This window comes from Brassica oleracea, chromosome C1, assembly GCF_000695525.1.
Source record: "Brassica oleracea var. oleracea cultivar TO1000 chromosome C1, BOL, whole genome shotgun sequence".
NCBI classification, from domain to species: Eukaryota; Viridiplantae; Streptophyta; class Magnoliopsida; order Brassicales; family Brassicaceae; genus Brassica; species Brassica oleracea.
The window spans coordinates 11,359,916-11,371,483 of record NC_027748.1 but is presented as its reverse complement, the minus strand read 5'-3'; the positions used below and the strand labels follow the sequence as shown (position 1 = coordinate 11,371,483).

The 11,568-nt window shown below is 35.3% G+C and overlaps 1 protein-coding gene across 1 annotated transcript; it reads right to left on the bottom strand.

The window, feature by feature from the left end:
- Nucleotides 1-2,964: 2,964 nt before the first annotated feature.
- On the bottom strand, nucleotides 2,965-7,554 carry LOC106292972 (short-chain dehydrogenase TIC 32, chloroplastic). The gene is made up of 8 exons (XM_013728650.1): nucleotides 7,237-7,554; nucleotides 6,927-7,158; nucleotides 6,594-6,673; nucleotides 6,321-6,477; nucleotides 4,183-4,264; nucleotides 3,684-3,771; nucleotides 3,513-3,559; nucleotides 2,965-3,392 (listed from the first exon to the last, which is right to left on the bottom strand). The coding sequence occupies exons 1-8, from the start codon at nucleotides 7,355-7,357 to the stop codon at nucleotides 3,201-3,203; spliced, it is 999 nt and encodes a 332-aa protein (XP_013584104.1). The 5' UTR covers nucleotides 7,358-7,554; the 3' UTR covers nucleotides 2,965-3,200.
- Nucleotides 7,555-11,568: the final 4,014 nt, after the last annotated feature.

The following is an 11,568-nucleotide window of genomic DNA, read 5'->3' as shown; positions in this document are numbered from 1 at the left end:
CATGAACATTTTGTGGTAATAGTTCCTTGAAGGCGAACGGAAGGAGGCGCTGCATCATTACATGGCAATCGTGGTTTTTCAAGCCAGTAAACTTTCCTTCCTTTCTGTCGATACAGTTACGCAAATTTGATGCGTAACCGTCTGGAAATTCCACATCGTTTGAAATCCAATCAAAGAACGCATCTTTTCCCTCTGCATCAAGTCGGTATATGGGAAAAGGAGCCCTACCATTTTCATCAACATGAAGTTCTGAACGAGCACATATATCGACTAAATCCAGTCTTGACTTCAAATTATCCTTTGTTTTACCTTGAACATTAAGGATCGTGTTCATGAGATTGTCAAAAAAGTTCTTCTCAATATGCATGACATCTAAATTATGCCTTAGCAGATGATCCTCCCAGTATGGCAGATCCCAGAAAATACTTTTTTTGTGCCAGTTATGTAGTTCTCCAACAGCATCTACCGGAAAACGCTCATGTCCACCGACTTCTGGCGTCCTTTCTGCACCAAAATCTCTTAGTTGTATCTTCAAATCTTTCCCACAAATTTCCGGAGGTGGACTGTCAAACACCCTCTTGTTCTTCGTAAACAAATTCCTACTCCTACGATATGGATGATCAGGTGGTAGGAATCTCCTGTGACAGTCAAACCAACACGTTTTCCTTCCGTGTTTTAGTTGGAAAGCATCAGTGTTATCTTGACAATATGGACATGATATCCTTCCATGCGTTGTCCATCCAGACAACATATCATATGCTGGAAAATCACTTATTGTCCACATTAGTACTGTCCGCATTTGAAAGTTTTCTTTACACGAAACATCGTATGTTTCAGCACCTTGAGCCCATAGTTGTTGCAACTCATATATTAGTGGCTGAAGAAACACATCAAGTGATCTCTTAGGATGCTCTGGTCCGGGAACGAGAATCGAGAGAAACAAAAACTCTCGTCGCAAGCACAAGTTTGGGGGGAGGTTGTATGGTGTAAGAATGACGGGCCATAGAGAATATTGTCTTCCACTCTTGCCAAACGGACTAAAACCATCAGTACATAATCCAAGGTAGACATTTCTTCTTTCATACGCAAAGTCGGGATACTTTGATTGGAAATGCTTCCACGCTTTTGCATCTGAAGGATGTCTGATCTCACCATCTGTTGAGTGCTCCGCATGCCATCTCATTGGTTGCGCTGTGCGTTCAGATAGATACAACCTCTGCAACCTTTCCGTCAAAGGTAAATACCACATCCTTTTATATGGCACTGGAACTCTTCCACTCGTATCTTTATAATGAGGCTTTCCACAAAATTTGCATGTAACCCGCTGTTCATCCGCCCTCCAATAAATCATGCAGTTGTCGCTGCATACATCTATTACCTGATACGATAAACCAAGACCAGCTACGAGTTTCTGAACCTCGTAGTATGAACCAGGAGCTACATTATCCTCGGGTAGAATACCTTTTACAAAATCAGCAATCGCATCCACACAGTCTTCAGCCAAATTATAATCTGTTTTAATGCCCATCAATCTTGTAGCAGATGATAAAGCTGAATGACCATCTCTGCAACCTTCGTACAATGGTTGCTTTCCAGCATCCAACATATCATAAAATCTCCTAGCTTCTGCATTGGGTAAATCTTCCCCTCTAAAATGATCATTTACCATCTGCTCAGTACCTACACCATAATCTACATCCGTTCTAATTGGTTCTTCTAATCTAACCGCTGGCTGAGGTTCACTAGTACTACCATGTTCATAATCAGTTTCCCCATGATGATACCAAATTTTGTAACTTCGTGTAAACCCACTCAAATATGGATGAGTCCAAACATCCCACTCTTTAATAACCTTTCTATTTTTACAATTAGAGCAAGGACATCTTAACATACCTGTTTTTGCTTCCGGTTGTCGGTGAACTAACCCCATGAATTCGGTTATACCTCGTTGGTATTCTTCCGTAAGCAATCTCGTGTTCGGATCCAAATGAGGTCGATCGATCCAAGAACGAAAATAATTTGAAGAAGACATGTTTTTTATGAATCAAATTCGTGTGTAAAGAGAGTAAGAGGGAGGATGAAGATATGGAGTGAATGAAGAGGAAGAGGGGTGCTTGTATTTATAGTTGAAATCCTGCCGATAGACTGAAGAAATTCCGACGGAATTCCAACGGAAACGGCTAGTTCGTCGGAATTTCCTCGGAATTTTTAAAATTCCCCAACGGCTCTCTAACGGCTATAATATATCCTCGGAATTCATTGGGTTTTTCCGAGGAATACGTTTTTCCTCGGTATTCCATAAGAATATTCCGACGGATTAATATTTCTTCGGAATTCCGTCGAGTATATTTCGAGGAAATTTCGAGGAAACCAAATTTTTTGTTTCCTCGGAAATTCCTCGGGATATTCCGAGGATTTCATTTTCCGTCGGAATGTCCGTCAGAATACCGATGTTTTCTTGTAGTGATAACAGAGAAAAGGCAAGTCGAACTAGACATAATGCTCTAACCAACCTAACCAAAAACAAATATCACTTTACCTAAATGCCCTTATCTAGTTTTACTTTTCCAGGGAAAATTGGGTCTTCAACTATTGGAAAGTGTCTTGGTAGGATAATGTGTTTTGGATGTAATAAAAACCGGTAAAGTGATCATTTGTGTTAATAACTCTTTTTTTGGTACCTCAGGCACATGGACATACGAAATAGTCAATGTCAAAAAGATTATTTAAGTAAAATGAAAGAGAGATCTATCAGATCAGTCCAAATGTGTTAATCACAAGAATTATGTCAATCAAAATATGAGCATAACTTCGGAGCACTTTCGAAAACTAATGATTGACATTATATGATTTTCCACTTATCTTTTAATATATTAAGGCTAGTATAATAGTCCAAGTTGAGCTTTACATCATATATGATCAATTAATCAAAGAAGAAAGAACTATGAAAAAGAAGTTCAATATATTAATTTTCATATCATTTAGATTAATATAAACAAATACTATATAAAGTACATCAGTTTCGCATTAGTACTATAGAATAGAAAACTAGTATATATATCATCTACATATGGTTAAGAGATTGATACCAGTATAAGTTCGGAGGATTAACTGAACTTCATAATATTTTTTCTTAGCTAATTATATTTATATCTTTTTCCTACGGGGATATAAAATAAGATATCTACTTCAGTTTTTCTTTAGTTAAATGGGTCGAAAGCGGCCTTCGGATGTTGAGTTACCAGAATCTCAGAAGCAGCCCATAACTTGGTAGCTTCCGAGGAGTTAGATCCGAGTCCAGACGGTGTCGTTTCATTGCAGTCCGTAAAGTACTTTCCCGATACGTTCACCAACCTTGGATTCGTTGCCACATAACACGTCGTTGCTGCTGCCTAATCACATGCCAAAAATTAAACAAACGTACCACATAAATTAATAAACAAAAAATATAACATATCCACCACAGATTATGTTATATCAATTACAATTATATATAAAAAACAATGTATTACTTGAGGAACGGTCTTAAGAAGCTTGGATGTCAGGAAGAAGACGAGATCTGAGTAGGAAAAGACAGAGGAAAATCATTTAGACATAATTAGGAATCTCAATTGTTTATGATTATTTATTCAAGATAAGCCAATATTCTAATAAGAGGGGGTGGGGAATTGAGATAAACCAACCTGTCAATAAGCCCTCCCGGTCTCTTGTTAACCGGGTTTTTACAACCCCTGGGTGTACGCAGTTAACCGTCACGTTCGCTCCAATTTTCTGCAAATTTTTAATAATAAAATGTAATCATTCTATTTAAAAGACCCACATGATTGTCTTAATCCTAAACTATGGTCAATAGTCAAAGCTTAACTAACTAATTTCATATAATTAGTTAGAATACAAATCACAGCTATCTAGGTTTCTTGTTGTCCTCTTCTCTCATACCTTTCACCTTTAATTTACACTCAGAAAAAATCAATAAATACTTTTTTTGAAAAAGATTTTCAGAAATAGAACCACTATTATTAATTTATACCATAATGGTTTTAGTTGGAATTATTAATTTTTGGGGGGGGGGGAGGTGAAGGTGAAATTAATTGGAGAATGAAAATAACTGAGAGAGTGCCCTTTTAACAAAAAAAAAATAATAATAAGTGAGAGAGAAAGAGAGGAAGGAGAGAACGAGACCTGGAGTCTAGAAGAGAGCTCCTTGGTATGCAAAACGTTGGCAAGCTTCGAGAGAGCATACGCACGTGTCGCATCGAATTGACTATTCGATCATCAACCCCAACATACAAAAAAATAAAAATAAAGTTACTATTATATGTCAAAATGTCAAAACTCTTTACCTCCTTTTCACATTTATTACCCCTGCCATCAACTTACTTGTCACTCATCAGTCAAAAAATTAAAATCTATGCAGCTTTTTCCTTTGGTAAAAAGGTAAATCCAGCAACACCAAGCCTACTCTCTGATTTACTATAGTTCTGAATATTGGACACTTATGTGGTTCTAGATGCGTAACATACCAAGACCATCATTAACGAAAACTCTTAAGTTGGTTCTAGATTAATTTGTAATTAAAAAAAAAAAAAAACAGCAATTACTTAAGAACATCTTTAACGGAGTAGTTTAGAAAAAGGGTCCTTAGGAAAAATTAGTTTAATAGTCGGTGGGCTCCACCCAAAATGTAACGGTCACTGTTTGATGCTCCAAGATAAGCGTCGAATTATGTGGTTTGTTTGTACTGTTCGCGGACCCTACCAACACGTGGCGGTCCGCGATTGATTTTTGTTTTTTAAATAAAAAAAAATTAAAAAAATAAGCACCCCCTAATGGGGTGCTGCGTTAATGAGAGCAACCTTATTGAGGGTTTCTTACTTCTAAGTTCTTAAAATACATGTATATGTATGTATATATTATATAGGCTGGAAGAACCACCTCTTAGGCGACACTTGTTACAATTTGAGAGAGTTTTGAGTTTATCTCTTCTCTCTCTCGATACATCACTTGACCTTTCAGTATGTTGATCTCCTCCATTGACTCGACACTCCGCAAGTGTTCCTTGCTGGACTGTTTTATGTATTGCTTGATTAATTCATTCATTTATATACCTAGTTGTTCTTTATCTTACTGGCCAATGTAGGAGATCGCGGCAAGAGCGGCGGGATTCCAGCAGAGAGAAGGAGGCTTCCGGGTTCGCGGTTGAGGTAGACCCGATGGGGAACGAATATGGGTACGGGAGTGAGCCTGGGTACAGAGGAGATGTTGAGCTTGGTTATGGTGATGAGTACGATGATGAAGAAGAAGACGTGAAACTATTGTTTTGGGGAGGTAAAAGCTCGAAACTTTATAACACTAGTGTTTGATCTTGTATATGAAAGATGAACACTTTGGCTCTGCTGTCTATGTTCTTGTGGCCTCTGGCACACTGATTGGTCTTGCAGCTAGTAACTTTGGGATCATTTCTTCAGACACTCTTGTTTTTGTTGTTGTCTTGAACTTCCTGCTCCCTTTAGCTGTTCCTCTGTTGCTCTTTAGAACTGATCTGCGCCGTGTGGTTCAGTCCACTGGAAAGCTTCTCTTGGCTTTCTTGATTGGATCAAGTAAGAACCAAACCTGTTTATGTACAAGTACAAGGGATGTTTACTTTTTAAGCGTCTATGCTTGATCATTTCCTGTTTCATAATAGTGGAGTTATGTTATTGTATGTTCCGGTTGTGTAATGTAGTTTGTTGAAGTTTGTGTGTATTGTGATGGACTTATTGTTCTGATGTTTAAGTTTGATGTACTTGTGTGGCAGTGTCGTTAGTAAACCATTTTCAGGAGTTGCAATTTGTTCTTGTTCTGGTTATTGATGGTTATAAATGCTTCTTGTCATTATAAAAGTCCGTATAGAGTTAAAGAGTTGGTGGCATTATCAACTTGTGATGTTATGGTAATGCCTTCTTGTCATTACTTTCAGGTTTTGAAAGAGTGAAGTCACGAACACTTTCAGGTTTTGAAAGAGTGAAGTCACGAACTGAAGTGAGGACTGAAGTGAAGTTTTGGAAGTGAAAGAATCAAGTGAAATTTGTTTGCTTGTGTAAAGTTTTAAGAACCCTTAATTAGGTTCTACCATTGAAGAACTCAAAATCATTGTCTCTTAACAAAAGTTCTTAATTTAAGTTTATTACTTAAATATTCATTAAAAACCCAATTAGGGGTTCCCCCATTGAACATGCTCTAACATGTTTTGCCTACTATATATCATTTAGAGTTTTGAAATGTTATGCTTCTATGGAACGGCCATGCCTCTTGATGACAGAAACTAAAGGGAAACATACCACTTAGGTTGGGAAATCAGCCGGAGATATTCAATCAAGTCGCCGGTAAACCAACCGTGAATACCGGACGTGACATTAACGATCCTTCCTTGAACTCCGGTTTCTTCTGCCGCTTGGATCATCTTCTTCAGTAACAGGTTGGTCAAGAGAAAATGGCCTGCAATTAAAATGGTTAAGATCGGCTATTAACAAAAGGAGATAATATTAGTGTAATGCCTAATTAATATCTGTCATATAGTGTGGAAATCATAATAAAGAAAATAATTACATTACCAAGATAATTGGTGGCAAAGGTCACCTCGATCCCATCTTCAGATATTGCATGTTCATGTGCTAATCTGCCTGCGTTGTTTCTGATTCCGCATTTGCGTATTTAAAAAAAAAATCAGAGAAGAAAGTACATAAATCAAATAACGATTAAGAACTGATCATAGTTAATTATGTTATGTTTTTGCACGTATGTCTGTATAAATATATTTACATGCATATAGTTTATTTTGATTTTCGGAGAAAAATATTACAAAACGTAATTAAACATGGTTAATATCAAGCAATCACATAAACTTAGTTATGAAAAAAAGGTTTTAAAACGAGTTCGAGTCTTACATGAGAAGGTTGAGAGGTAGATGGAGAGATTCGAAACCGGCGACGAAGCTCCGTACGGAAGACATGGAGCTGAGATCAAGCTCCATTACGATGATCTCCGTCTCCGGAAAGTCAGAGACGATCCTCCCTTTCGCTTCCTCCGCCGCTTTCACGTTCCTCGCCGGAAATATCAACCTCGCTCCTCGTTTCGCCAGCACTCTCGCCGTCTCCGCTCCGATCCCCGACGTCGCACCTTCACCAAATCAACAACAGACGATGAGAAAATTTTCCAACCACGCGAGTCACCGGAAAACTGAAAAATAAAACTCACCGGTGATTATCGCTGTTGTGGAACGAAGGTCGCAGTTCTCGGTTACCTCATCGGCGGTGGATTTCGAGCCGAAGCCGCTAACACCGGCGGCGCCGATAAGGTATCTTCCAGTGTCGATCATTTATCTCTTCGTCTGAGTTTTTTTTTCTGTTACTAATTACAAATGTAAAACAAAGAAGGATGAAGAAGACAAAACCGTGTTTGCAGTTATCAGTTATGAAGGGTAGAATGGTAAAATAAGATATGGTCTGAAAGCTCTCCCTCTGTTTCTCTTGTCAGATTTTTGTAAGGCAACGCCGTCTGGCAAGGGAGAGATATGAGAGGAAATAGTAATGTTGTTTATTTATAGTCAACTTTTTATTGATGAGGTTAAAAAAGTAGATATCACTTTTTACCTAAACGATCGGTAATCGTTTTCCTCTGTAACTCTCTTCTTGTTTTAAATAATTTCGCAGTGGAAGACTGGTAGGTCTAGTTCCATAGTATAATATAATCTCTCCGTTCCTTAAAGTTACATATTCTAGAGAAAAATTTTGTTTCAAAAAGATCTATTTTTTACTTTTTCAATGTATGTTTTATTAACTAATTGCAAACTTCAAAAAACTTAATTGCACTAATTGATTTTTTATTGGTTTAAAGTTATTGAAAAAAAAATAAACACAAAAAATTATGTAAATTTAATGTATTTTATTAAAATGTGTGAAAAATATATAATATGGATCTTTTAGGAACAGATGGGAGTATTACTTTTTATTATTTGTCAACAATATTAATTCTTGATTTTCTTGGGTGCAACTACAATATTAATTCTTGTTTTAAACGTATAATAGTAATGTAACAAAACTTTAGCTTTAAAAAAAAAACTTACTGTACTTTGAAGAAGTTAAAAATGGACACCAGAAAATACTGCAAAACATTAAAAACACTTCATATAAAAACCACAATTACATACTTTCAAAAGATAAAAATTTAAAACAAGAGATTCCGAAAGTGAACTACCAGTTAAAACAACATCTAAAATATAATAAAATCTGCCATTAAATAAAAAGATATTTTATAATAAATGTGATTTTTTTTGGTGAGTCTTTCTAAAATCATCTTTAAATACTTGTATGTTTCAAAGTTCGTCCTAAACATCATTTTTTTTGTCACAAAAACAATTTCCGAAACAACAAGACTTTTCTTTAAAAAACTTTTGATATACTAAGGTCAAATGGAAAAAGATATTCTTTTTGTTTCTAAATAAGTATTATTTTAGTATTTTTTTCTTGATGCATAAAAAATATCATTCTATAATTCCAATGCAATTTATAATCATTTTCAGTTAAATATTAATTGCACAATGCATTGATCTTATAAATATTTATTTTTTGATAAAATAAAATAAATAAATAAATTTATTTCAAATATCATTGGTTAACTAGTCGTAGTTAATGAAAACATAAGCACATCTCAATCATTTTCTTAGTATATGTGAAAAATGTTTAAATGACACTTTTTATGAAACGGATGAAGTAGTAACTAAATTTGAAAAAGATATTCAGCGGAAGTTAAAACTGGTGTAATGGGAAATAAATCATCAACCTTTTGTATGGTTTGATTTGTTATATCTATTTAGAGAGCTATCATGTGGCTTTTGATAATTACCATTTTAAAATTATTTTACATTGATGAATAATTTATGAAGAGATTTGCGTCAAATTCTAATTGAATACTCAAATAAATTAAACAGCTGTCAGTTTCTGACTCGGTATAAATTAATGGTTTATTTCGTATTTTCCATGACTGAATTTCAGTTAACGAGCTCAATAAGAGTTTACTAATCAATTACCAACGCTTGGTTTTGTACAGCAAAACAAATGAAGGGAACCAAAATGGAATAGATTGTCGTCGAAGGCAAATATTAACGGTCAAAAGGCCTAAGCTTTGACTCACTTGTAGGAGACAATTATACAATCGTGATGTCTAGTTGTACACTTGGTGTCACTCATTAACTCATTATTCTAACCTCATTTACTAACCTCTATTAAACAAAATAATCATACTTTCTTAGCGTGTGTAGTTAATAATTTTCCCAATATCAATCTCGGAATAAACGCCGGCTCGGGAGTGACCGAAACGATAGTTTTATAGAGGAAAATTTTGAAGTTATGGAATAATTAGAGCATGATTAACCCGGGGTTCTTAAGATGAGGTTCTCAGCGAAAATTAAAAAATTGTTTCTTAACTTTTAATTAAAAAAACTAAGAATCTGTTAATAAGGACTTTAAAAACCGGTTCTTAGTTTTTTAGTTAAAAGTTAATAAACAGTTTCTTAACTTCCGTTAAGAACTTCACTCTAAAAATCCCGGGTTAATCATGGTTAAATAACCAATGTTGTAAAAATTGGTGTAAGGCAAAATGGTCATAACCAAAACAATTTTCTTTAAATCTAATTTATAAATCGGTTAAATCATATTAAATCAATTTAATTTGGTCTAATTCGATATAAATTAGTATAAATATGTCAATTTTAACAATAATATTAGTGAAAATTTACAAATTTGTCTAACTTTTATTTCTTACATATCTAATTTTTAGAACTCGTCAAAATAATTTTATAATTAAATTGAAAACTAAAATATTTATATAAAAATAAATCATTAATTAGTTAACGTTCAGATCTCATGTAGTACTTTCCGTCAAAATCTTGCATAGTTCTCAGACATCGCTAGTCTTCTACAGAACGTTTAATTACTGGCTAATGATTTTTTGAAAATAATTTAATGAAATTTGTCAAAACGTATTAGCGACTCTAAGCCTAGATAAATGAGTAAAAGGTTATTAAAAAAAAGGGAAATAGAAATGACTTCGTGACGAAGGTGAGACGGCGAGTAGTTGAATGGGTGAATGTTTAAACGACAGGAGTAGCAACGTAGGAGTAGCATGTAGAAACATTTAAGAAGAATCTTGCAAGAAGGCTTACGCACGTGAGGTTTGCAAACTGCGTGCTGGCTCGCTCTTCTTCTCCCTTCGAACACGGTCACCGATAATTTATTTAATTTGTAGTAATTTAGCGATCAATCATTTTTGAATAATACAGTGTTCATCATGCTTCTGTGACGACCGTAACCTACAATATAATTTTGAAGGCATCTATATTGTTAACTTCGTAACTAGCCTTTGTGAGGATACGTTCGAAAGTTTGTTAAATACTTATAAAGCTCACATGCAACTCTCACGAGTGAACATATTTACAAGAAAACATACTTCAAACAGGAATACTATAGAGTATAGACTTTTTACAAAGTCATATAACCTATGTAGTAATATGCTTTCGGTGTAATTAATCGTTCCATTCAACTCTTTCGGTATGTAGAATTAATCGTAATTATAAAAAAGAACTTAGAGTGAATCTGAATAGACAAATATAATATACCATCGGTTTGAAACAAAGGAAAAACTGGGAAACTAGATAACGGCAAATCAGTTTTTTTTCGGATAACAAATTGCTAGGGCCAACGAAGTCATACATTCTTACTTGGATCAATACTGTCTTTTCGTCAAGGTCGATGATTAATACGTATTACAATATTTTTTTAACTTACATAATGATGCAGCGTAGGATGTGATTCCTATATAGTTTTCGTTTTATTTTTATTTCATATTTCCTTTTGTTTTAGATAAACATAAGTTAGCTTAAAACTAGGAGGATTGCCATTAAGACTTAAGGATCCAAGATTAGATTCTAATCCCTAAGGACTTAAGACTTTCTTATTAGTATATAAAGTGATCTCTTGGCTTTGTGAGAGACACCTTTGAATTGAATTTTAATAAAGAAGCTTTCAGCATCTTGATCTCTTGTTCTTCGGCAGATTTATATCTCAACGAACAACAAGTTTGTGTGATATCTTGGGGATTCTCAGACTAAACAAGACTTCCGCAGCTTACCTATATCGGTTACTTCATTAGTTGGTATCAGAGATCAGGAAGTTTTAGTTCCTCAACTAAAACTCTTTCCTTCGTTACCAATGGCTCCTCGAAGACCTACCATGGAAGAACAACAAGATGAGTTTCGACAAACCTTGGAGAACTTCACTCTCGGACTTCAAGAAGCTTTACAAACGGCAGTAACTAATGCCCTCACAACGGTATTAGAACAGCAAAATGCACGACGTGCAAATCAGAGGGAACCGCAACATCAACAAGTTTTTCATGAGGAATCCGAAGAGGGCGAAATCGTGGATAACTTATTTGCTAATCCTGCGCAGAATCAAAATCGTGAGGCTCGACAGGCAGGGAGCAGACGCAACCAGCCGGATCACGGACAAGCCATGGGACAAGTACTTCCAC

Coding starts and splice junctions, on each gene's coding strand:
- LOC106292972 (XM_013728650.1), bottom strand. CDS start 7,357: ATGATCGACACTGGAAGATACCTTATCGGCGCCGCCGGTGTTAGCGGC. Junction 4,265..6,320: donor CTGATTTCCCAACCTAAGTG/GTATGTTTCCCT, acceptor ATGATCGAATAG/TCAATTCGATGCGACACGTG. Junction 3,560..3,683: donor CCGGGAGGGCTTATTGACAG/GTTGGTTTATCT, acceptor TTTCCTACTCAG/ATCTCGTCTTCTTCCTGACA.